Source organism: Haemaphysalis longicornis, unplaced genomic scaffold, assembly GCF_048455015.1.
Source record: "Haemaphysalis longicornis isolate Haplotype H1 unplaced genomic scaffold, Haemaphysalis longicornis Haplotype H1 scaffold_1, whole genome shotgun sequence".
Classification (NCBI taxonomy): Eukaryota; Metazoa; Arthropoda; class Arachnida; order Ixodida; family Ixodidae; genus Haemaphysalis; species Haemaphysalis longicornis.
The window spans coordinates 380,912,663-380,936,728 of record NW_027526203.1 but is presented as its reverse complement, the minus strand read 5'-3'; the positions used below and the strand labels follow the sequence as shown (position 1 = coordinate 380,936,728).

The following is a 24,066-nucleotide window of genomic DNA, read 5'->3' as shown; positions in this document are numbered from 1 at the left end:
GCAGCTGTGCCACATGGACCCACCCAGGTGACTCCCCTATGCACCAAGTCGAACTGCTTTATTAGCCAGGTTTAAGGGAGTTTCGTTTGTGCATGTTTCAGGTCTCTCTACCCCACCCAAACATGTGCAGCTGACCAGTCCAAGCACATAATACACAGAGTCCTTCGTTTTCAGGCAAAATGAGGTACTCCCAAGCATTACCTTGCTGAACAACGCTCATGAAATTCCAGGTAAACCAGATTTCTCGCTAAAAATTTGCCATAAGCAAAAATATGCGTACAAAATTTACGAGTGCACCCTGAAATGATATTCCTCTGGAAATACAAAAATGCACACTGCAGGCATAAAGCCTACTAGTAACTCCTAAAAAATGCAAAGAAATGTCAGCACAGTGAAATACTGAATCGCTACAAAATTCTGTTTCCCTTTGCAACAGCATGCAAAAGCTTGCTTGAAAAAAACTGCCATGACATAGCTACGGATGTAAAGCAGATGTGCTTGTGCCAGCCTATAGCAAATACGCCATTGACATTACTTAATTACAAATTGAAGCGGCACTCGGTAATCGCATGAGAAGGACAACACCTCCTCCAAAGCACCTGCAGACACTGTGCGAGTTCAACAACCGCATGTTTGCACTGCTCCATTACCTTTGTGAAACGTTCTTACATTGAAATATTTTTTGCCTACGAGAGTAATTCAAATTTCTGAAAGACATTATTAAAAAAACAATTCTTCCTTGGTTCACAAGTTTCAGAAACTCACTGAGCATTTCCAAATCAAAAAGCCAGAAAAGGAGGAACCCAAATTACAATAGCTGTAGTAGCTAAAATAGCTACTACAATAGCTACCTCTGTGACTGTCCTTACAAGGCCTTCCTCCTACATTTTTTTTAACACCCTACAATGCGGCATTTCACTCTGGACTGTGGTCCACAGTCCACACACCTGTCTGAAAAGCGTTCACCACAGATCAAAGTACTAGGTATGTACTACGAAGATATATTGAAATATGAACAACGGAGCACGTGAATTTCAGCAGCAGCCCGTCACTGCACATCGTGGCAACGGGTCGCGCATGTGCAGTCGGAATGATTTAAGAGAGGTTGCACTCCCCCTCGATTTAGAAAGAGTATATGCGGCCAGTCATCAGGACATGCAGCATGCACTGAAAGCTACGCACACCCTTGTTTGTATTTCAACGTATCTTGATAGTACATCTGGTGGCAAAATAAGCAGAGGCACGCGAGCGCATGGCAAACGCATCACCCCGCCCTCCGACGTTGTACTCCTGGTGTCGAGACATCGATGTCAGTGTGCACATCCGCCACGCCAGCTACCCTGTCTTTTGCTATACTTCAAGCGGCAAGCGGATCACATTCAGTTCTTGGTGCTAGGGGTCACTTTCTTTGCTCAACGCGGCTCTGCTCAATGCAGCTCTGCTCAACACATCTCACTCACACACGCTTCAGCAGCGGATGGAGAGGCTGAGGTGTTTGTGGTTTGCTCTGCCTCGATCTTGCCCCGTTTCAGGTGAACTTGTGCCAAACATATTCCATCGTGTCTGTATTTTTTGCCTAAAATGTGCAATTCGTTTTTTGCAACAAATGAGCACACCAATACGGAAAAGGAATTGAGGTGCGAAACAGTTTATTCCAATAAGGTGTGATCAAAAGTAACCTTGCATACGTGCTAAAACAAGTATGGAAAGGGGAAAAAATGTAGGAAGCTCAAATGTAGGAAGCTCACACTGACGCATAAGACATGAAGGTAGTGAAGCTGTACTCAACCTTCGCAACCATCATGACGATTTATGATTGCAGCCGATTTGCTCCTTCTTCGCTGCCACAACGACCTTTACTCCATCACTGTTGCTATATGTGTGAGCTCCCTTCATTTTTTTGGAAGTGATAATCGGTGGACATCAACTTTGAGGGGCGTACGCTATGACGGGACTTTCTCGTTCCGAACAAGTGTTGCCATGACTACGGCAAACGCTGGAGTTTTCTCTTTTTGGCCAATCTTGGCCAATGTCCCCAAGTGGGTATGCTTGGCTTGAAAACGTGCGCTGGGGATGCAGGGCGGTCGCCGTGAGGCATGCACACACAAGCGCTCGGCCTTTTCTTAGTTTATATAACTGCCGGGTGGTCGCTGCAATCTTGGCCAATCTCCCTAAGTGGGTATGCTTGGCTTGACAAACATGCGTCACAGGGACGCTGGGTGGTCGTTGAGAGGCACGCACCCACGAGCGCTGAGCATTTTATTGGTTTTGTTAACTGCCGAGCGGTCGCCACGAGGCCCAGGCTCACGTGCGCGCGCTCGGCAATTTCTTGGTATTTTTAACTGCGGACACAAAAAATTATGATTTGCTAAACAGTTTCACTGTTAAATATAAGCGAGCAGAGATCAGCACGATACTGGGTTCAACAAAAATGAAAGCACCTATTCTACACCAGTCCTTAAAGGAGCACTGACACGAAAATTTTATGTTACACTTTTATTGCTTTTATCGATGCTTAATGGTCTGGCGAACCTGAAACAGCACTTCAAATACTTCATCGCACGATAGTTAATTACATTGAACGGCCTGAAAATCGTTTGCTTCAAATTCCCGCGCTTTCATCCCGAACGGCGCATATGACAGCCTCCCGGTTTGACCTCACCGCTTTGTGCGGACGTCACCGGCGCCCGCTTGAGAGGGTGTTGCGCCCGCTCGCCGCTCGTGGTGCCGCGCGCGTGAAGTGACGTCACGAGTTTTTGACGAGCGCTGTCGCGTCACCTCTTTTTCCTCTCCTGGAGTGATGTCATGCTGATGTCCATTTGCTGAGTGCCGCTCCGCGCGCTGCTCCGTCGGCGCGATAAATGCGATCCAATTGAACTATGTTCGTCGCTTCGCAGGCCGCTCATATTTCAGCCAGGGTATTCTGTTGAGTGAAGGAAGCGAACTGTGCAATAATATTAACGCCGAAAATTGGTGTCAGTGCTCCTTTAACATAAAAATGAAAGCAACGTAAAATGAAAGCAACTTAACACTTTCGTGACCGAGCCTATTTTCATCGATAGTATGCTATTGATAAATACAAATTCAAATTTTTACGCTCTCCAAGTGCTTCTGGACCGCTAACACCACCTAATTGGAAAAGGAGGAAGTATTTTATCAGTTTCGCTTTGGAGTTTCGTTTTTCCGCCCCGGGGGGGGGATTTCTAAATGTCTTTTGCCAGCAGGGAGACGAGCTCACCTGGTTTCAGTTATGGCGTCGCCACTGCTCGCCAGTGCTTTGCGCGAACGGCGAATTTCGATGGATTCCAATGTATCTGAGCTTGAATCTGTGCATAATGGTAGCAGTGCAGATATGGAAGATGACTTCGATTCGTCAGACTTCAGTACGGTCAGCAAAAGTGCGTCAAGTCGCCCCGGACCATCACCAGGTGTGCGCCAGTGAGTTTCGCTTTCTCCTCCGGCACTCATCGCGGGCGCGCGTTGTTGTAAACAGATCTGGCCCTCGTCTAAAGGCCACAGCTCTTATCTGCAGGGTGTCGACTTCGTTCGGGAGAGACCTTTTCGCGCCGACAGCACAGAGAGTCAAGTTTTCTCCACAAAGGCAGCCCGGAGTTGACCTTATCGTAGCGTTCCGGAGCAACGCGAGACTGTTCGTGTTTTTTGTATGTAAATAACTTTCGGACTTAAACCGCTCATATTTGCAGTACTATTCTATAAGCATTTTATGGTCAAAGTGTATATTTCAAATTGTTTTTATGTCTAGCGTGTGCGAAGTAGAATTGAGGTTATCATTTTCTGTTACTTTTTTTTAACAATTTTTTTAATAAAATTTGTAATATATCTGTTGTTTGAAATTATTACAGTTGGAAAGCCCCATTCTTCCTCTATCATTTCATAACTTACACTTTAGCATCCATCATTTTCTGTTGCAAAAAAAAATATATTTCCTGGACTACCCAAAAACAACCAGTAGGCACTAGTGTTTATATAATTGTATGTATGAAAATAACTTTTGTACTTACAGAGCTCATTTTTGCAGTATTACTTTATAAGACGCTTATGTTCAAATTTTATATTTCAATTTTTTTGTGTGTATATCCTGTGCAGAGTGGCATTGAGGCTATCATTTTTTGGTTACTTTTTTGTTTTGGTATTTTTTTATAAAATTTGTAATAAATCTGTTGTTTGAAATTATTACTGTTAGAAAGCCCTATTCTTTCTCAGTCATTTCATAACTTACACTTCAGCATCAATCATTTTTTGTGGCAAGAAAAAATATTTCCCGGACTACCCAAAAACTGATTTTTCCGCCGTCACGAAAGTGTTAAGTGAAAGAAAAAACAGGGTAGCAAGTGTGGTTAGACGCGCACGCGCACATCGATGTCTCGACACCAGAAGTGCAGCATCAGATGGCGCAGCAATGCATTTTTCCACGCACTCGCGTGCTCCGGATTATTTTGCACCCGGGTGTATTCACTATGGCAAGCAGCTCGTGCTGCTTCGTAGCAGCGAGCGCTTACACATTTTGTATAACAGTCTCTGAGTATTATTTTACTGCACGACACGCTGCTGCATGCTTGTTTCAGTTAAATGAACTGCATAAACGAGTACATCTGAAACTCGGGCGCAGTAAAGTATGGATACTCGCACAGGAAGACAAGATCAAGACTGGAGAGATGTGACTTCTCCAAATTCAAAATGGCCTAAATTTTATAACTTACTCAATTTCATTCAAGCCCCGAAGATGTTTTCACACACAAAAAAAAATCCCTATAATTGAAACCTTCAAATTTCTTGCTACACAGTACCAGCTGCCATTTCTCATTGTCAAAGTACTAAAAGCACAATAATCAGTGCATTCAAGTGGCACTGCTACTATTCAAGTGGGCCGAAAAACAAAACCAAAGGCACCAATGCAATTGTGTCAATAACATAACAAAAACTAGTCCTTGTGACATCACGGGAGCAGTGTGGGAAACTGGCTGGCAAACCGTCACACTCTCATTTGTTTCCCTTTTTATCAAGCTGAATTGTTTGAATTCTGTGTTAAACTTGGCCCGGTTGTTATTCTGCCAAGGCAATCTTTCAAACGAATGAAACTTGTATACTGCGCTTTCCATGGTGCCTGACTGCGCAGTGGCGGCAGCAGGGGCCCACTTTCCCAGTCCCACTGCTTGAAGGGACGTACCTTCATGAGCTGCTTGGGCGACCAGATCTGGACGGGCTCCACTTCATGCGGTGTCTGCGTCTGGATGCCGTAGGTAGCCATCATGGCCTGCAGTCGCATGCTCTCTGCTATCAGCACCACTTGCACCACCAGGTCCGTGGCCGCACTCTGGTGGCCGGGTGTTGGGGGCACAGAGACCATCAGTAACGAGCCCCCCCACAGTCTCGCACCCCAAGAAGCTTACCCAACCTTAAGCTAAGCAACTGAGTACAGCACCACGCAGATTGCCAAAGCAAAAGCAGACTAATATTTCAGAGATGAATGCCTTGAATCGAGACAGCTCAGAAAGAAGCAGTAAGCATTAGCAAAATACAGTAAGCACCGAAATTGCCCGTTGACCTGGTGTACCAAAATTTTAAGCAAGGCTTCGCTAGCACCACATCTAACAAATTTTCAGTTCAGGATCACTGGTGACCATTTGCAGGCAGCCCTCACGCCAATGAGGCAGGAACTTAGAACTCAAATGCTTTCCCGAGCATTTTCATATTTTGCCTTTATCAAAACTAAAGAACCTGCAGCTGGAAATCAAACCGGTAACTTCGTGCGCATCACCTTAGCAACTCATATTCTCATTACCTAACCAGAACTGATTAAAACGAAAGCTTTGACAGCAGCTTTCGTTTTTGTGACTTATAGTCTTGCAACTCACGACCAGTAGGTTTCTGACTCTAGATGAAGAAAAGGACATTCTTTCTCTACTCATGTTTTATTATACAAATTGTGTTTTACTGCGACATTGAAAATAAATTGGTGCATATGACATTGAAAAAGATGGCCGCAAGGCAGCATGCTCGTACATTCAATCATGCATGCTTTGGCATACACTGAAACCTGCTTATACCAATGCTGAAATGTGAACAAAATGCCCCTGATACTGCTAACAATTGTTGTAACTAGTCAAGCAAGAGAGAGAGAAGAGAGAAGAGAGAGAGAGAGAGAGAGAGAGAGAGAGAGAGAGAGAGAGAGAGAGAGAGAGAGAGAGAGAGAGAGAGAGAGAGAGAGAGAGAGAGAGAGAGAGAGAGAGAGAGAGAGAGAGAGAGAGAGAGAGAGAGAGAGAGAGAGAGAGAGAGAGAGAGAGAGAGACTGGCTTTAAAGCATTTAATAATGCAGTGGGTAATAAAGCAGGTTACAGTGGTCTCTGTCTCACTGCGAGAAAGCTACGATCCGTCAGCTAAGTTTACTTCACACCAAGCCAACTTTGGTCTTTCTAGAGCACACATGTAAAAAGGTGCAAGAGAATTCAAGGCACAATAGGTCAGGCAATTAGGTTTCTAATAATCTGGAGCACAGTACAAACTGCGATTTTTTTTTTCATTTATTTTTCTTCACAGTTGAAAAATTTATAGTATAGGTAAACAGCTAGCCACATGCTGTTTTCACTGTGTTATTACTACACTCAGCAGACTGCAGCAGAGGGAGCAAATGCCCCAGTAATTGGCCCAATTAACTATAATTCTATAACTAACTTGTTAAAAAATCATTTTTAGGCAACTGATTCAGCTGAAAAAATGACTAATGTCACTGGCTGCATCAAAAAACGAATTCTACTCAGTAAGAGTATGGAGAATTTTTAGTGCCTCAGTTGCAGGGATCATGTTATGAACCTATTGGCTCTCAGCCACATGACACAAACTACAACAGACAAAACAGAGACAAGGCCATACCATTTAAATAACTGATGCTTAACTAAATCGAGTTTCCTAGCACCTCTTTATGCTTTGCTGTGCATCCTGCACTGGAGTGTCTACTTCCCTTTTTCTTTTGAAAAGTCAAAGGCAATTACCTCTTTTATGAACTCTCAGCAGTGAAAACAGTATAAACCTAACCACAGCCCTCCCTTGCACCAGATTCTGGCCCAATTATAAAAAATACGAAAGAAAATGTCTGCATATGAAAAGTGTAAAAAGCTTCTCCTAGTTTTCCCCCAAACATAATGATTCTTCCCCATCTCCTCCCTTGTTTTTAAGTCAAATTCAGTTGTTTTAATGAATAATAAGGTATGACAGAGCTGTGATGAGTGGTTCCTATTGTCACATAGAACATGTGATAACAAGAGCTGTGTGAATATCCAAATACTTCGTGAACAGTTTTTGCTATCCGATTCTATTTGCAGTGCAGTTTAACAATTCGAAGTTATCCAAGTTTTATTTAAAATACTCAAAATTTACCAATAAAAGAACAAAAAAAAGTTGGCTCTGTAGCATGACATGCAATCTTTCTAGCTTCACGCGGGAATGCCTTTTTGGGCCGGCTTTTCACACGATGCCAAAGGTGTGCAAGGAAGCTTCACATGTGTAAGCCACGCACCAAACAGTCTGTCAGTTAATGGAGTGGCACTTGTGTACAATTTGTAAGTGGAAAAGAAGTTTCGCGTTCATACAGTGGCACAAATGAGCAATACAGAGTCATTATTTGCTGGCTTGCGCTAAGGTCATGCCTACACTCTTTTCAATGGCTTGAGGGGAACTTTCTCTTTTACAGCATGTTGAGGAATTCACAATTTTTTATTTAAATGTACGCCAAATTTTTGTCCCACTGTTTGCCACCTTGTCTTAATTTTTTTTTTTAATTTTTAATATATTGTACCATTTTCTTATTGGTACATGAACAATCAGATAAACATACACTTCGGACTACCAAAGTAATCTTTCTTTTTGTAAGCTATGTTTTAGAAGGTATATACACACTAGAGCAAAGATATTTGAAAAATTTGATTTGATCCATAGTCAGTTTTTTATATTCATAAGGTGTAGACCGCTTATAACGCATGTTGTGGGAGCCACGAAAATCCGCACTTATAAGTGGTACTGCACTATAAACAGAACATGCGTGAATCCAACCCCATCACGATCTACGTTTCATCCTTCTTTGTTTATCATCACTCAAACGAAGGAGTCTTAAAAACAGAGGCACAGTCTTCGTTTCGTCTTTTTCTCCCCCTATCAGCCACTGCTGAAGAGTCTTACAAGCTGCTGCACGGTCTTACAAACCGCAATCGTGGCTTTAACTTCCTTTGTGTTTGTGTTTTGAAGGAGCAATGCTGGTTTTTTTTCTATGAAGGAATGCCGCGGGACAATGTGATAAGAATGCAAGCGGGATTAATGCCAAAGGCAGTTGCTTATCAGTAACCTCCAGCAGGGCAGCTCGCTATCTCCAAATGTTCAAAAAGTGCAAGGGCGGCTGCTTATATTCACGTTTTAATCAAAGCAATTTACCGCACGGGGGGGGGGGGGGGGGTGCGAGGTGGAAGAAGGGCGGCTCACTATCTTCTGAGGTGCGTCAAGCAAGGGCAGTTGTGGTTATCCCATGAGTGCAAGTGGAATAGGCAAACGAAAGGGCGCCTTTTTTTTATTTTATATGTCGAAGTTAGAGGAGAGCAGGTAGCATGCGCTGCGTCAGATGGCTGATTCGGTCTTTTTAATATGAAAGTGTTTTATGCCCGGGTACACAAGATCTCACCGGCATCATATCTGTCATGGAAATGACGTCGCCAGAAAAATTTCCATCGGCGCGGCTCTGCCCGGATTCGAGCCACGAGCTCTCTCGCCGCAGCGGGAGGTACTCCACACTATGCCAACTGGGCTATGAATTGAAGCGCAAATAGTGTTACGAATGTGCTTTATATCTTTCCCACTACCTTCTTTTGCACTGAGATGGTGCTGCCGTCTAGGAGAGGCAAAGCAAAGTAGTTCATCATGACGGTAATGAGTGCCGACAGTTGGCACCTCAATTCCAGCGTCTTCGTGTACACGGGAAGCAGGTGAATTGAGGCACCCTCCCCCACCTACTGCTTTCGGTTTTGGTTAAGTTTCGTTAGCACGGTTTTCAAGGGGCTGTGGTTTCAGTCAAATTTAGGCAATGTTCCGGTGCGTGCAATCCAGCGTCTAACGATGATGCGTCTAACGGTGCCATACCGACGTAATATAAATAGCAATGGGCAAGTTCATATGGATGCACAATAAACATTTAAATGCTCCTGTGAAGGCACATTTCACTTTCGTGTTTTACCGATTCCTATGAAAGAGGCATCAACCACTTTTTTTTTTTTTTCGCAACCGTAAAACGATGCCCCAGCTGCGCCGGTTGATCAGCGCATCCATCAAAAAACCGCACTATAAATGGTATTGTGCTTTGGGCAACCGAATTTTAAGCGGTATACATATGCATTGAGTTCTAAGGGAGTCAAACAGGTGGTCACAAAAAAACGCCTCATATCTGGCCCCGCCCAATAAGCGGTTACATTATAAATGGTCTACACTTTGTTTGAAATTATTCCATTCTACTTGTAGTCAGTTACTACAACTACTACATTCATTATTAGTATTGCTCGAAATGGGCTTCACTGCAAATTATCGCATCACACTAAAAGGTCACCTACTACAGCCAACCATGCAAAACAAATGCCTGAAAAACGACAATAAAAATATTCGGTGTTATTCGCATAACTTAACATGTGACAATTGCACGATAAGTTCCTATGCAACCACTATATTCTGCATTATGTAATGGAGAAGGCTTAGTATAAGTAACAAAATCCCCTTCAGTTACGAAGAAAATATCTTGCTTATCACGAGACCTGCTGTAAAGTACCATCAGGTGTACCAAGGTGTAGATAAAAAAAAAAAAAAAAAAAAACACCCAGGACTATCGCTATAAGGTACAAAATGAGAAGAAACAATGAAGAAGTGTCTGCAGTACACACCTGGGATTCGAACTTCGTATAAATTACAGTAAAAACACGCATGCTTCTTTCGAGCAACGTACTAGTATACTGGGCATTATGCATAAGGGATACAACTGATTAACACAACTCTGGCCCACTGTCCTGCCCTACAGCGATGCCCAGTGACAGCTTGCTGCTTTCCAGCAAAAAGCCAGGAGAGCAAGACATCAAGCTAAAAAGCTAACGCCATGCATAACAAGCAAGAATCTCTGAGGCTTTCCGTTGGAGGCGGCACACAATGCTGTGAGGTGTGTTTGTTCCCAGGCTTGCACAAGCAGAAGCGTGCAGGCATGGTGGTAAGATACTCACAACCGCCTTGCCCTGTCAGGATCAGAGCGCAAATGGCAGCACCAGGAAAAAGTAAACACAGCCATGTGTACAAAGGTCTCCACAACTCCAGGGGCAAAAGTGGACTCATTAGTGCACACCACCACACTACTGCTCAAGTTTTTCCCCAAGATGAGTGCCAAGACACATAGGAAGAAACTACTGTGCTGCCTTCAAGTATTACATGACGAGGCAAATGGTCACATGGGAGGCAGGATTGGTAAGGTATGGGCATGATTTCCTCCCACTGCCACCAGTCAGGACTTGACTCCTCTGATGGGAATCCAAAAAGAGAACCATGATCATAAGAGCCAGAAAACACTTTTTTAAACTACAGTGAAACCCCGATTATACCCCGGTTATCCGACAATCCGCTTCTTACCACAGATTCCTGTGGTCCAGGAAAACTCCCCTTAGAAACAATGCATTAATTTTTAATACCCCGGTTATATGACGCAATAGTACACGCGGTGCACTTCATACAACAGCCCACGTGCCTGGAAATGCCCCTGGTGGATGAGAAACCGGCATCCTAGCCACCTTTCACGCTGCTTTTCTTAGTTGCTCGCTCCATGTTTCTCTTCCGCCAATAGTGCACTATACCCTCACTGCTCTACCTGCCACACCACCCCTCTTCATTTTTTTCCCGCCTTGGTCTCTGCCATTGGTGTTTTTCATGCTGCTTGCCGCGTCGTCCCATCATTTGATTGTTTGTTTTGCTTTTCTGCCCTGCCAACCGGTTCATTTTGTTGCTGGTTTTTTCTGTTAGTTCCCAATTGGACAACAGCACAAAAGGTTCAGCTTTATTTTTCCCTCGTTGCGAACGATGCTTAGCCAACACCCCTGACGCTTGGTGCTAAGATCAAAATACCTCCCACTTTGCATATGCAGTCGCCGCTTCTCTTTTCGCCAATAGCATACGTGCACATTTACCCGCCCCAGTATGACTTGCTCCAGCCATGGCAATCACACACCTGCCAGGTTTGCCGGGATGGCATTAGGGAGATCTAACCGGGGGGGGGGGGGGGGGGGGGGGTTTGTAGCAACAACAGAATGGGTAACCTTGCAGACTTCTTTTTGTTTACTTACAACATAGGAGGAAATGAACTGTTTCTTTGCCCAAACTACCAACAAGCTACACCACTTAAGTGTTCGACGTGGCTGCCGCCGCCCCTTTCAGAAAGTCCTGGAAATAGTACTGCAAGCGCAATACAAAACAGCAGGAACTGAACTGTTTTGTTCTTTCGTCTAAACTAACAAGCTACACCACTGGAGACTTGCTAAATCTTCAGAACTGCCGTCCAGATTGGCCGTGCTCGTGCGTAAATGAAAGCGGCGGTGGCGCTGCACTTATATCAACAGTAAACTAACAATGGGATGAACAGGTTCACCGTCTGCGCATGGCCGACTACGCTTTTTAAGCACTTCACTGATAACGATGCCGATTGGTGTCGGATTCAGGTATACCTCCGGTGCATTGTGGCCAGACTGGGAAAAAGATATGGCCAAAGACGGGTGCGTTTTCGGGAGATTTTTGTTTCGGTCGTACAATCGTACAAAACCATGAAAATTCGGGAGTCTCCCGGAAAATTCGGGAAACCTGGCAGGTATGCAATCACATCCTTCTCGCACCCTCACCAAGCTTGGCCCTATCAGCCTTCTCAAGCTTATATCACATGCGTGCAATGCACGGCTGGAAGGCTATTGCAGTACGGCCTCATAGTGCACAAAATGTGCGAGCAATTTTTTTTCTCTCTTAAAAATCTGGGATGTAGGCTAGGTGCTCGCAAATTATGTGAAACGCAATTTAAGATACCTAGGTGTTTGCAAGTTATATGAAGATGCAAGTTACGTGGTAAATAAGGTACAGTGGAACCCTGCTGATACGTCCCCCGGACTTATGACGACCCGCTTCTTACGGCACATCACCGCGGTCCTGGCAAACTCCCCATAAAAACAATGCATCAAAAACGCCGATGATATGATGCTCAAATGCATGCGGTCCACTTCATACGACGGACCCTGATGCGGATAAACCGGCGCTTTTCCCATAATTGACACCACTTCGCCGCCTTGGCCCGACCTTCTTTATTCTTAAGCCCCGTTTGACGCTGCTTGATGTGAAAAAGTCCACAGGTGGGCCAGAAAACTTGCTGAACAGACACAAGCAAGCAGGCGGGTACTCGTGAGCGGGAGTTAACCTGCGATGGCCCTACGCGTTGCCAGTCTGCTCTTTTCTTTGCTTGAATGCCTCAATTCCCGCGCGTCCACCGTAAGGGTGGAGACACGTACCCGTGTCACCGCCATATTGGGTCACTCACTGGCCGCTGCAGCAAGTCACTGTAGCAAGACCGCACTATAATTTTCAATGCAACATGGTTTACTCGCGAAGGTTGAATCATCTTATCTATTCCGCGTTGCTGGGTCTTGTAAGAAACGAAAACAGCTATGTTTTGAGCACTATGACCCAATAGCGATGGCACGGGACCGTTCAAAGGGTGTCTCCACCATGTACAGCAATGCCTTTTTTATAATCTCCGCCTGGTAATATTGTTCGTTTCGCTTGGTCTTGGCAATTCCACACTTGCTTTTGCCCCTCTGTGTCTTTCCACCCGTGCTGTGTCGCGCGCAACGTGACACAGCACGGGTGTCACGTTGCACGCACCGCTTGGCTGGCGGGCTAGCTGGATGCCATGAAGGGGAGGGGGGCACAACATAGGCGTTGCTTTTTTTTTTAAGTTGGGATTTCAGCTAAAGGTTCGCAAATCATGCGAGAACACGCTAAATAAAGTAGTTTAAATAAGTTCTCAGCCTACCTGCCGCGTGAGACCGTCTACTCAGCTGGCATTTACCCACACCCCAGTCGTACGACACCCCGGTCATCGGACGCTTACTCGCGGTCCCTCGAAAGTCGTATTATCGGGGTTCCACTGTAGTAAGTTCTTAGCAAACACATCGCACCAGATCATGTACCAAGGCAGCATTTACTGAAAACCCGATCATGCGACACCCCCGTCAATCAACATTTTTGTGCAGTCCCAAGAAAGTCAGATAATCGGGGTTCCACTGTATTTGCAAGAAAGGATGGTTACAATAAATTTCAGATCTTTCACATGACAACACTACTTGCTTGTATTTGTCACAGTAAAAACCAGTCTGAAGTTACCAATGTTTCGTTTTCATAGACGCTGCTCCGTGAAAACCTCACCTTACAATAACATCCGCAATTGAAAATAAGTTAAGGCTGCAACATTTTCTCTCCTTGGCCCCAAGTAAAATGAATCAACAGGGTCTTACAGGAGCATTACACCAGTGAAAGAAAGTTGTAGCAGAGGTGGTAAGCAGTGCCCTGCCGCCACAGTTTTCTTTCTTTTAGGTATTTTTTTTCCCCTCCTTTAGTGTGTTGGCAACACCTGAGTTCTGTGCTGCAACTCTCTTTGGTCCCTTAACTTTGGCTCCCCTCCTTACTGGCGTAATTTTTTTTTTTTTTCATGTTAGATCCTACTATAATACCTGTAATAATATTCCTGGCTACTCGAAAGGTAATTGTGCAGCACTTTCTTTCATCGTTCTTTCAGCCTCTGTGCTCAGCCCAACAAAAAAAATTCAGTTTAACAGCTAAGTGACGATTTAACAGCCACACTTTTCAAGCACTGCAAACATGGCTCTTTTGATGCCTCAGAAAGGTTTTGTTTGCCATGTGCAATAACCAAATAAATTTCCCCAAGATGGGCACAAATATTATGGACCGAAAGAAAAGTTTTGCAAGTGTTTGAATTACTAGAAGATTGGCACCATTTCTATTAGTGTCAACAAACCGAATTTGAAAAATAAATGCAAATTTTCAAGCTTCAATAAAGACACTACACACAAAAGGACTGAGGCTAAGTTACACGACATTTTGTACAGTTCTAAATTAAGAAAAATATTTGTGCCCTATTACAGCAGTAAAAACTGAAGAAGTCAGTAAAGCATCTTGCAGTAAATGGGAAAGGCAAATCTCATCACACCAACACTAAAATTAAAATTGCACTTGAGCATAAAAAGTTTTAAAAAACGAGGAAAGAAAAAGACTCTACAAACTTGAACTTTCCCAACTCATCCTTAAAATTGAAGAACTGTTAAAAATGAATGTTATATTCCTACATGTGCACACACACCACAAGAGAACACGGCGATGAGAAACCAGCCGGGGGAAGTTCTGACGAGAGTATGACCCACCTGAAATGCTGAGTATCTGTCAGTCCGCCGCGGCCGGTTGCAAGACGGCAGGTAGCGTCGCACTGGGTCCAGCTCCGAGATGTGCAAGAGGCCCTCCACTGCGTGACAGACCCCATGATCACTATTAGGCGGCTGGGGCAACAAGGCAGCACAGGACATCGTTTTCCACACAAACTAGAAACACAAACTGGAACAGGCATCAAGAAAAGCTTCGAGAAAGGCAAGTTCACTTCTACCTTACAGAAAAGGACAAGTCGCTCCCTCCCAGCCAAGATCTTGCAGTTGGTACACTGGTCAATTACAGTCAAAAGCAGCTCAAGTATACTTTTAAGCTTTGGTTGCAGGTTCCGTTCCCTCAATTTGAGCACTGTTAAAGGGACACTGAAGTCATAATACAAGTTGCTCCAGACCAATAGATTAGCTCACTGAGAACATGAATATACCACTCTTACGCGTAGCTTTCTTTAAAATAAGGTAGAAAATAGCAAAAACGTGAAGACAAGTGCTGCCCCCACTGACTATATCGAGCAACTTGCACGGGAGGTGGTTAAAACGCCTGGCGTGTGCAATGTCTTTCCTGGCTACCGCTGGATGGCACTACTCGTCCATACTTGGGGTGAAGGTACCGCTTTTTGAGGAAGCGTACAAGCTACGTACGAGTGGTTGGTTCGACGCCAACATTGGCGGGGCCTCAAAAGGACACTATGTTTTTCTTCAACAAAGCGTCAACACTGATCACGGGTCCCACGAAAGAACATTTTGCTTAGGGGTCCGGAGCTGCAAAGGACGTTGAGAGTTCAGGAACGCACGTCTGATTTGACCAAAACTGATTGAACCACTTGGTACATTGTAGCGTTGTATTCGGTTGCTTCTACACCGCTATACATCACCGGTGCCTCACTTGCTTCCAGTTTATCGTGACGCAAACAGTGACTGCAGTCACTGTTTGAGTCGCGTTTGATCAGCGTTTGATTAGTGATTCTTCAGCAATTAAGGCATCTTTCAGCACCGAATTAATGCTAAAATGGCTATGGGAATGTCAGACTTTCATTTGAAGCCAACTTGCTGACCGCCTTCAGTGTCCCTTTAAGATTGCCTGCTAGCAGCAAGACAGCTAAGACTGCCTAAGGAAAACACATGGTAAGGTAATGACAAGACAATTAACGGTCTGACTTCCATTGCCTGCTTTAACGCTATACTCACACAGGAGTTTGGAGATTATGTACAAGGCCTGGCCCATCATGAACAGGTTGTCCACGTCCCCTTCGGCACTGGGCAGCCGGGGCTGTGACCCTGGCTCCGCTCGCTCCGCGTCCAGAAATTCCTTGGGCACGTAGAAGTACATGGGCACGATGTAGTCTGCGATAAGGCACACCCCACGTACACAAAGTTCAGTGCCACAGCTCAACAGAACGTCATCAACTTCCTTAAATGCGCGCTTTTTTTTTTCTTATTTTAACATCGATCAGGACGACGTCAGCAAGGTATTACATTGTTCACGAAGAACACATCTCAAAGCAAACGCCGACAAAACAACATAGCAAAACCCATTATTGTGAACAAATACCAAACGTCAATTGACTTATTGCGTATGTCCCCCGAGCGTATGTCTTATTAGCGTATGTCCCCCGAGAAATCAGCACAGCTGAAAACTTGGTCGCTCAGAGGTAAGTGAACTACTCGTCATGGGCACAATCAAGGACACCACAACTTGTCCTTCTACAACGTCACATCAAGAGAATGAAGCAACACAGCGCCACTGTAAGATGCTACTGCCAGGCAGGCAATCCAACCCTTCATAAATAGGAAAACATTGGAGACAACAAATCACATCAAATTAGCCTGCAAAAACACACCCAGCTACAACTTTCTGGCATGCAATAAAACCACACCACACAATAACAATGCGTATTTTAAACAGCCAAACACCTACAACTGAGGTTAGTTGATCCTCGCATCCTTATAAAAGGTAATGTTCCCACATCAGCACCCTTTCTGCTTAGATTTAGGCCCAAGCTCATTACCACACGTTATATTCTGCTTCAAATATATGTGAAACAGAGAATTAGGTGCCACTAAGCCACGAACTTTACTGATTTAGACTTTTGCGATACCTTCCACTGCGAATCTGGAAGAGACAAAAAATTGCCCGATGAAATACGACATGCCTGGGAATCAGAAGCACCTGTGACATGGAGGGCAACAAAGGGGGGATTGTGAGAGACAGAATGGACCGAGAGTTCCAAAACCAGAAAAACAAAGTCTGAGAGGGTGATTGCCTTCCTCTGTGCCCCCGAAATGAGATTGCCCTGATGACATACAAACTGTAATGGCTGTGAGTTACAGAGGCTCATGATCAAGTAAACAGCCGAGTCCACCAAGACACAAGCATGCCACTAAGCATTCCAGCGAAAGCAAAGGATGTGTCTAGAGGGCAGGCATCAGCAACCCAGGCACAAGCAGCAGTACTAGAGGGAAGCGAGAAAAAAAAAAAAAAAAAAAAAAAAAGACATTCACCAGCTAATCGTGGCATAGATGCAGACAGCTTTTGCAGCTTCACATCCAGCACATTGGCATTCTAAAATTACGATGTTTAAGCAAGTGCCATGTATACCGATTCCCAAGCTTAAAAATAATCCTCGAGAAGCTAACTGCCAAAAACCGTAATTTGGAATAAGTTACCCATTTAGCTTCGCTAACACCAAATTACGTATGAATCAAAATTAACGCAAGCGATTTTTCTTTGCTCCGTCAATTTCTGGCAACACACCCCCTTTATACCAAATTTCCCCAACTTCCAACTTCTTATTGAGTGCAAGTGTGAACTCTTGCAATTTACAGTGCAATAAATATCCTTACAAGCACCTTTTGCAGGACCACTATTTGACATTAAATGTTTTCGTGCCATATTGTTGATGCCACTAAAAGGTTTCCAATACCTCATTACAAAGATCAATTTCATTTTAGTTCATTTTGCGCTCGCATTACCTTCCGATTCTTTTGCTGGCTCCTTGGTCCACTCTGACTGTCCTGAAATGGTGTGTGTGAAGGTATTAAGTACTTAACTTGCGGCATTGAGCTAAAATAATGCGCTTTCACATATAAATATGCCATGATGAATGCTAATGCACACCAAAACAAAGCACGCACATCTATTCGTAAATGCACAATAGTAGATGAGAAAAAAGAAAATAACTACAGTACTTGCTAAGCAACTAGTGGACATGCAAAAAGAAAAGTGTCATGGCAAGCGTGCAAGCTGTCTCTTTTATCCTTAATACAGCCTACTATGTGAGCTGCAGTGCAATAATAGCAAGAAATTAACACCCCGAAGTGTAATATAAAGGATGCACTTTGACAATTAAAATCAAGCAGAAAGTAGATCCTAGAATCATGGGTAACAGAACTGCTAATTTAAATATTCCTTTTCACTGATGTATCTAGCATCCACCACAGCTTATATTTAGCCATAAAATTTAAAAGGCAGAGAAAAAGATCTACAGTGTTTTACACATTTTGCATTTCTTATATTATTTTATTTGATTTTCTAAATGCCAAAATCCTGCCATTTCTCTGGCTAGCATCGACAAGTTAAGCACATAAAATGAAAAACAAAATATTATGATAAAACAGTGGAGCATTCTTCTACGTTTGGCTCCCTGGCAAGTAAGCGATTTATATTAGCCTAACTGCGCCTACAGTTCTTTAGTTGGCCATTCCTTGATACCATTTTTAATAAGAAGTCAGAGATGAGCAATAAAAGCAACAATAACAAGAAAAAAATTGTGTGGCAGAAAGATAACCTTGGTAAATCTACTTATGCTGGGCAGTGGCAATTCGTGCTGGACAACGGCAAATATAACTTGTAATTATGAATAAAATCATTTTTTGCGCTGCACACAAGCCTACTTCGAATAATCTATTGGAGGCTCAAGAAACCGGATTAAATTTTTCATTAAAAATGAACTGCCCATCCAAAAAAGAAATTAAAAATAGTGACCAATTTTGCACTACACTAGCAAGTAAGAAATGTACACATACATTACCAGGAAAGATGCAATGTGCAAAGCTAGAAAATCAAGCACCTCTTATTTGTGCATTTTCTAACAATAGGCACTTCTCTCATAGCATTATTGGAAACTGAATGCAATATTTTATGCCTGCGTGCATTACAACCTTGTCAAGTTAGCTTCAAAATAATGAGAGGGAAGCCTTCATATGTTAATGACAGGGGGTGCAACAAAAGGAACAGGTTCACATAAACCATGTGGGCATGACTGAATTAGTGGGAGTACTGAATCTTAAAATTACAAAAAAAAAGTTTCGCTGTATGCATTGAAATTCTTTTTTTTTTTTCACACCAATAATTTATTCTTCCCGACACTAGCAAGCTTCTTTTCTAAAATTAACACACAACATGTTTCCCAAGGCTTGCACTTGGTTAAGAGAGACAGCTTGAATAAAATGTGATTTTGCAAGCGTGCAAATGTGCCCCACAGCAAGCTCACTTAGTAATGCATGGAAGCATGGGAAAAACCAGCAAAAGCTCCCATAAAAGCACAGGACATGGTGCAAGCCCACACGCACTCAAAGCCTATTTTTATTTTTTGCAATGCAAAGAGCGGCATTGATTTGAGAAGTCGTATGATTGCACGATGTGGCAGTGGCATTTGAGACTAGTTACGATGTTGGGTAAGTAATTCTACTCTAACTACCGTGCATGCACTGGCAAACTAAAACGCAGGCTTATAAATTTAAGCAAATTTCTCTGCCCTGTGTTGCTGACTCTGCCTCCTACTCACTGCATTTAGGGCTTCTTTTTTAGATAACTACATAAGTGCCTGCAGGCCATTGACAACAGCAGGAAAGCCCCCTTACAGAAAAATTCAATTGCATTCCCAAACCCTTCTTCTAATTACTTTAAACGAAGTCTACACACCACACCCACCTGCCTACAAGGCACTGCAGAAATGCATTTTAGATGCTGCTCCACAACTCACAAAATCTCTTCTAACAAACGTTCCGCACACAGATGCTGGCTTAATTAAACAACGATACCAGTAAATAAAATTTTACGGCATAGAGATGGCCTTAGCATTAAAAAAAAAAAACAAGAATGTGAAATGAGATTTAAACCGGAGAATTAAAACACATTATTGCAGCAAGAAAAAATCCTCTATTTTATGCTAGCTATGCTAAATATAGCAGCACCAGGTATATGCCCACTTATCAGTACTTTTTGGCAATAAAATGGAAGGGTTAACGTTGTATGTGTCGCAGTTATTGGGGTTGTGAAATTCCAAACTAAACATTGGTTTCGAATCCTCACCCTCAATTATGACCCTCGTTCATGGACATCCGCATGGGGGGTGTACAAGTTGCCTCTCCTGGGATTGAGGTGGGGGGGCAAGGGAGCTCTAGCTGCACTCTGAAGATCAATGCGGAGGTTAATTATATATTGTTTTTCCCTAGCAAACCCTTGGAGAAAATGTACCAGCTTTCTTGTATTCTCTTTATTTTATCAATTTCCAGGAGGGAAAAAATTTCATTGCTTGTTGCTTCGATAAAACATGCACGCCTCGCATAAAAAAAATTTTAAAAATAGCGGCAGGGCCCCTTTGTCCTTCTCAGCAATGTGACCCAAAAATGCTAGAAGCCTTACATAGACCTTTAGCAGGGACACCACTGTGACAAGTGGAATGAAGAAGAGGGGGACCCCGACCCCAGTCCTTGTCTTTGGCAAGCACCCAGATTAGGCTTCAGGCATAAAAAGAACATTCAATTGGAGGATCCTTGGATCTGTGTCCAGTGTTTCAGTCGTGAACCCAATTGCAGGTAATCGACAATGGGTGCAAGCTGCTTGGTTAGTGAGAAGGAGACTGGCTTTAACGGGAGCAACCACTGGCTGCGAGACACTACAACTCCCACGCACAGCTTCCCTTGAGAAGCAAAGCTGCACAACTGTTTGCCGCTAGGCAGCCACTGCAGTAGCTTTTGTGCACAGCACCAGAGCTGGTGTGATCAACTTGCTAGTAGATGAAAAACAACTGACACTGAGCCTGCCGAGATGACCAGGACGCCAAAAGCTGGCATTACATGCTGGGAGAGTGCTACAGTCAGTAAGCCGTTGCAATTCTAAAAAATAACAGACTTGGGACAATTTTTCACCTACTGCAAACATTATTGTCACGAAACTGAGGTTCATTTAATAATTACAACAAGGAGCATTCAATTACCTCTCAGCTTAGCAGAAAACAAATATATAATCTGGTTTATTTGGTATAACTCACCAAAACTTAGCATATGCTATGAAGTGTGCCAAGTGATAGTGCCTGATTAAAATGGACTGCTAGGCGATCTTCAACAAGTACCTACTTTGTCTCTATCAAAACTAAACCCAAAGGAAACGAATAAGCAAGCAAGAACATGATATAATTCTGCTAACCTTCTCTGCAAGCATATACAGAGACAACTTGCTGCTTGCTGAGCCTTTAAATTACTGAGAATGTTTTCACACATCTTGTTCCACAGAGCTTGCCTCAGTTCATAATCCCAACAGAATTTTGCGCTACAGCCCCGAAAGAGACAACACACCTACCAGTACCATGAATGCAATGAATTATTCATTGTGCAGTAGAATTATGTATAAGGACTGTTCCCTTTAGTGTATACAAAACCGTGAAGTTTTTAGTTTGTTTAAATAGGATAGTTATAAGAAGACTAGCACTCTCATCTGGCATAGCTGAGCACAAAACAAAAAAATGCAATGACAGAATGCACTTTTCTATCACGCTTATTAGTAACAATGGAGGATTGAAAAATTTACATCTCTCTTGAATTAAAGACCTCAATTCAAAGCTTATTAAACACAGCTCGTGCCAAATTTATGGACTTAATTATGTATACATGAATATACAGCAGTGACTATTGCTTTCAAAGCAAATGCAAAGCAAGTAGTATCGGTTCCGGTTGAACAGTTTTGAATTAAAGCATATGTTTTCGAAGTGATGCGACTATTTTGCGATCACCACTACAAAAATTAAAATTAACAGTTTCTCAGGTAAGTTTCAGAGCTAGTACGAAAGAAGGAAGGCTCATCTAAAAGGATCTTTAAAGAGATTTTGTATGGCATAAAACTCAACAGTCAATTCTATTTGACTTCTGGTAATCCTGTTTTTACAAAGTGTCCAGAAGGGAATCATCTTGGCGCCTAACAGGGTACGTTTCAGGCACCGCCTGGTAATGAACAAAAATGTGACATAATACATAAGGTACAAGAGAGGTACTAAATCAAGTTCTGGTGCTTGGTTCGCATTATGTAGCAAGCATGCATGTTTCACTTCCAATGCTAATCATTTCTATAGATGAACCTGGAGCACGGCAAAATATTTCACCAGGAACCTGCAAGACTAGCCTCGTGCATTTTTCACATACTTCTGAGAGCAATCACTACATTATTCAAGATATGAAAAATCAAACATGTCACCTTTCTCTTAACTTACACGAACACCCCAAAAAATTGCGGAACCAGCACACCTCATTTTACCTTTGAGAAGCTTTCTTCCTGGAGGGGTTTCTATATTGGCCTCTGAAATTACACAGTGCCATAAACAGAAACCAATAAATTATTTTAGAATTATGGACGATGCAACACAAATCTGTAAAAAAACATAGCATGCAAGGGATATACACAAAAGCAACACAACAATGGTAAAGCAAAATAATAAAATGGGGTATTAAGGGTGGAGCACTGAGTCTACAGCTTGTCTACAGAAATGGGCCAGAGAAAGTTAGAGACTAATTTATACCACTCAGTCATCGAACATCCCCTAAAACTTTATTCAGTCGGGCATTTTTAATTTACCCTCAGCCATGAATGGGTATGCCATACCAGGAATAAAATCTTGAGATAAGCAGTGGAACATTTTGTCTGCTGAGACAAGTGAAGGCCAAAAGTTTCCATAGCACAGACAGTCAGCCAGCTACAAAGCAATCATCACCTCCATATTTGTCCCTCTTTAACCTGGGTGCTAGAAGCTGCTTGTACTTCTGAACTTGATCATCCAGGCCCTTGAAGATGCCTGAAAGTTAACAAAAATGTCTCTTATCAAACAAAGCCGCCCCCAGAACTGAAAAATATAATCCCTGTGAAGCTAATCAAAAGTAAACCCTTATCAATACTTTGCAAACAAAGAAGGAAAGGGGGTGTCACTTTCAGTAACCAATAAAGGGGGCTCAAGAAGGGTTGAGCTTGCATGTTTTATGCTAGCTGGTGCGATCACTGTGACTGAACAGTTGATGCGGAATTCGAGAACCATATGGTAAGACCAACGTTTCAAGCAAAGGCAACTTCCCAGCTGCAGCACTTGCACTACTGTGCACAGTAAGCATAGCCACCTGTGCATTTCAAGCATACAGTGCTGTCCTCCATGTCAGTCTGACGTGTGTGTGTGCCTTTAAGTTAAGAATCACCCAAATGCTAAGCTATTTTGCCTTGTTCATACTGATCCCTTTTCCTTCCAAAGGCAGTGTACACTGTCACCACAGAATGGTAGTGAGCCATGCTTTCCACAATGGCTCAGCAGTGCACAGTGATCAAAGTGGATATGTTTTGTTGCCAGTCCGACATGCTAGGTGCATGTTTGCTGAAGTTAACAGGCATGCTTCGCAGCCACCTGCACTGCACATGTGATGTCGGGCATGAAAGGTGGAACGTGTGCGTTTCCATATTTTCAGAAAAACAAAATGTGTGACATCACTCTTAGCAGTCAATGTCACCTTGAAACAATGCCCAGACACTGCATCACGGGCAATGGGAAGAAGCAGCCTCATATACCCATAAGTACATGTTGGGCTCATAGAACCAATACACTGCCAAATGGAAATAAATACAGCTGTGTATCGATGATCCCCCATATATCCCACTTTGCTTGCCAAGTCCTTACAGGGACAGTAAAGGCTGAACGACTTTTTGCTTTAAGCATGGGCGTCCGGAAGGGGGGGCAACGGCCCCCCCCCCCCTAGGAAGTTCGGTTATTTTTATGCACTACAAGAAAGCTGCACAGCTTCGTTGGCCCATAATTAAAATAACTTTGCCCTGAAGGATGGAAGAGAGGAGAGAACGACACCGACGTTCTCTCCTTTGTCTTGTCCTTTAGCGCAAAGTTTTTTTTAATTATGTACGTGAACCAACTAGCGCAACAATCCACGCTACTAAAATGATTAGCACACTCAGGTCCTGCGTATCCATATGGAACGCCCATCAAGACTGCATTCAACATTGCACTTTAGACACTGACATTGTCGGTCATGTGATGGCAGTGAAACAGACTGCCTGTGCTGGCTATTGAAGATAGCGATAGTGAAAGGTTTGACGTTTTGTTTTTTGTTTTGTTTTTGTTTTTTTCTAAATTCTAGATTAATGCAGTCTTACCGCAAGAACTTCAGTTTTCGGACAAAGTTGCAGCTATATCTAGCAAAAAATCTTTACCGCCACACCTACTAGGGAGAGTGTAACCAGTGTAACATCCTCCCGTGCCGTCCTATCACCTTGTACACCCTTTCCTTC

General features: G+C 43.2%; 1 protein-coding gene across 7 annotated transcripts in view; it reads right to left on the bottom strand.

Moving 5' to 3' along the window:
• The window catches only part of LOC144155194 (putative phosphorylase b kinase regulatory subunit beta), a 75,796-nt gene that overhangs the window by 27,798 nt on the left and 23,932 nt on the right, over window positions 1–24,066 (bottom strand). For 2 of the 7 annotated variants that reach the window (XM_077686486.1, XM_077686489.1), the window contains 7 exons: window positions 22,499–22,579; window positions 22,045–22,086; window positions 17,487–17,528; window positions 15,702–15,857; window positions 14,499–14,596; window positions 10,260–10,271; window positions 5,189–5,335 (listed from right to left, as the gene is read on the bottom strand). In XM_077686486.1, the coding sequence (XP_077542612.1) occupies window positions 5,189–5,335; window positions 10,260–10,271; window positions 14,499–14,596; window positions 15,702–15,857; window positions 17,487–17,528; window positions 22,045–22,086; window positions 22,499–22,579 (578 nt within the window). The remainder of the gene's footprint in view (window positions 1–5,188; window positions 5,336–10,259; window positions 10,272–14,498; window positions 14,597–15,701; window positions 15,858–17,486; window positions 17,529–22,044; window positions 22,087–22,498; window positions 22,580–24,066) is intronic. The other 5 variants (XM_077686491.1, XM_077686490.1, XM_077686488.1 and 2 more) reach the window with 5 other exon arrangements.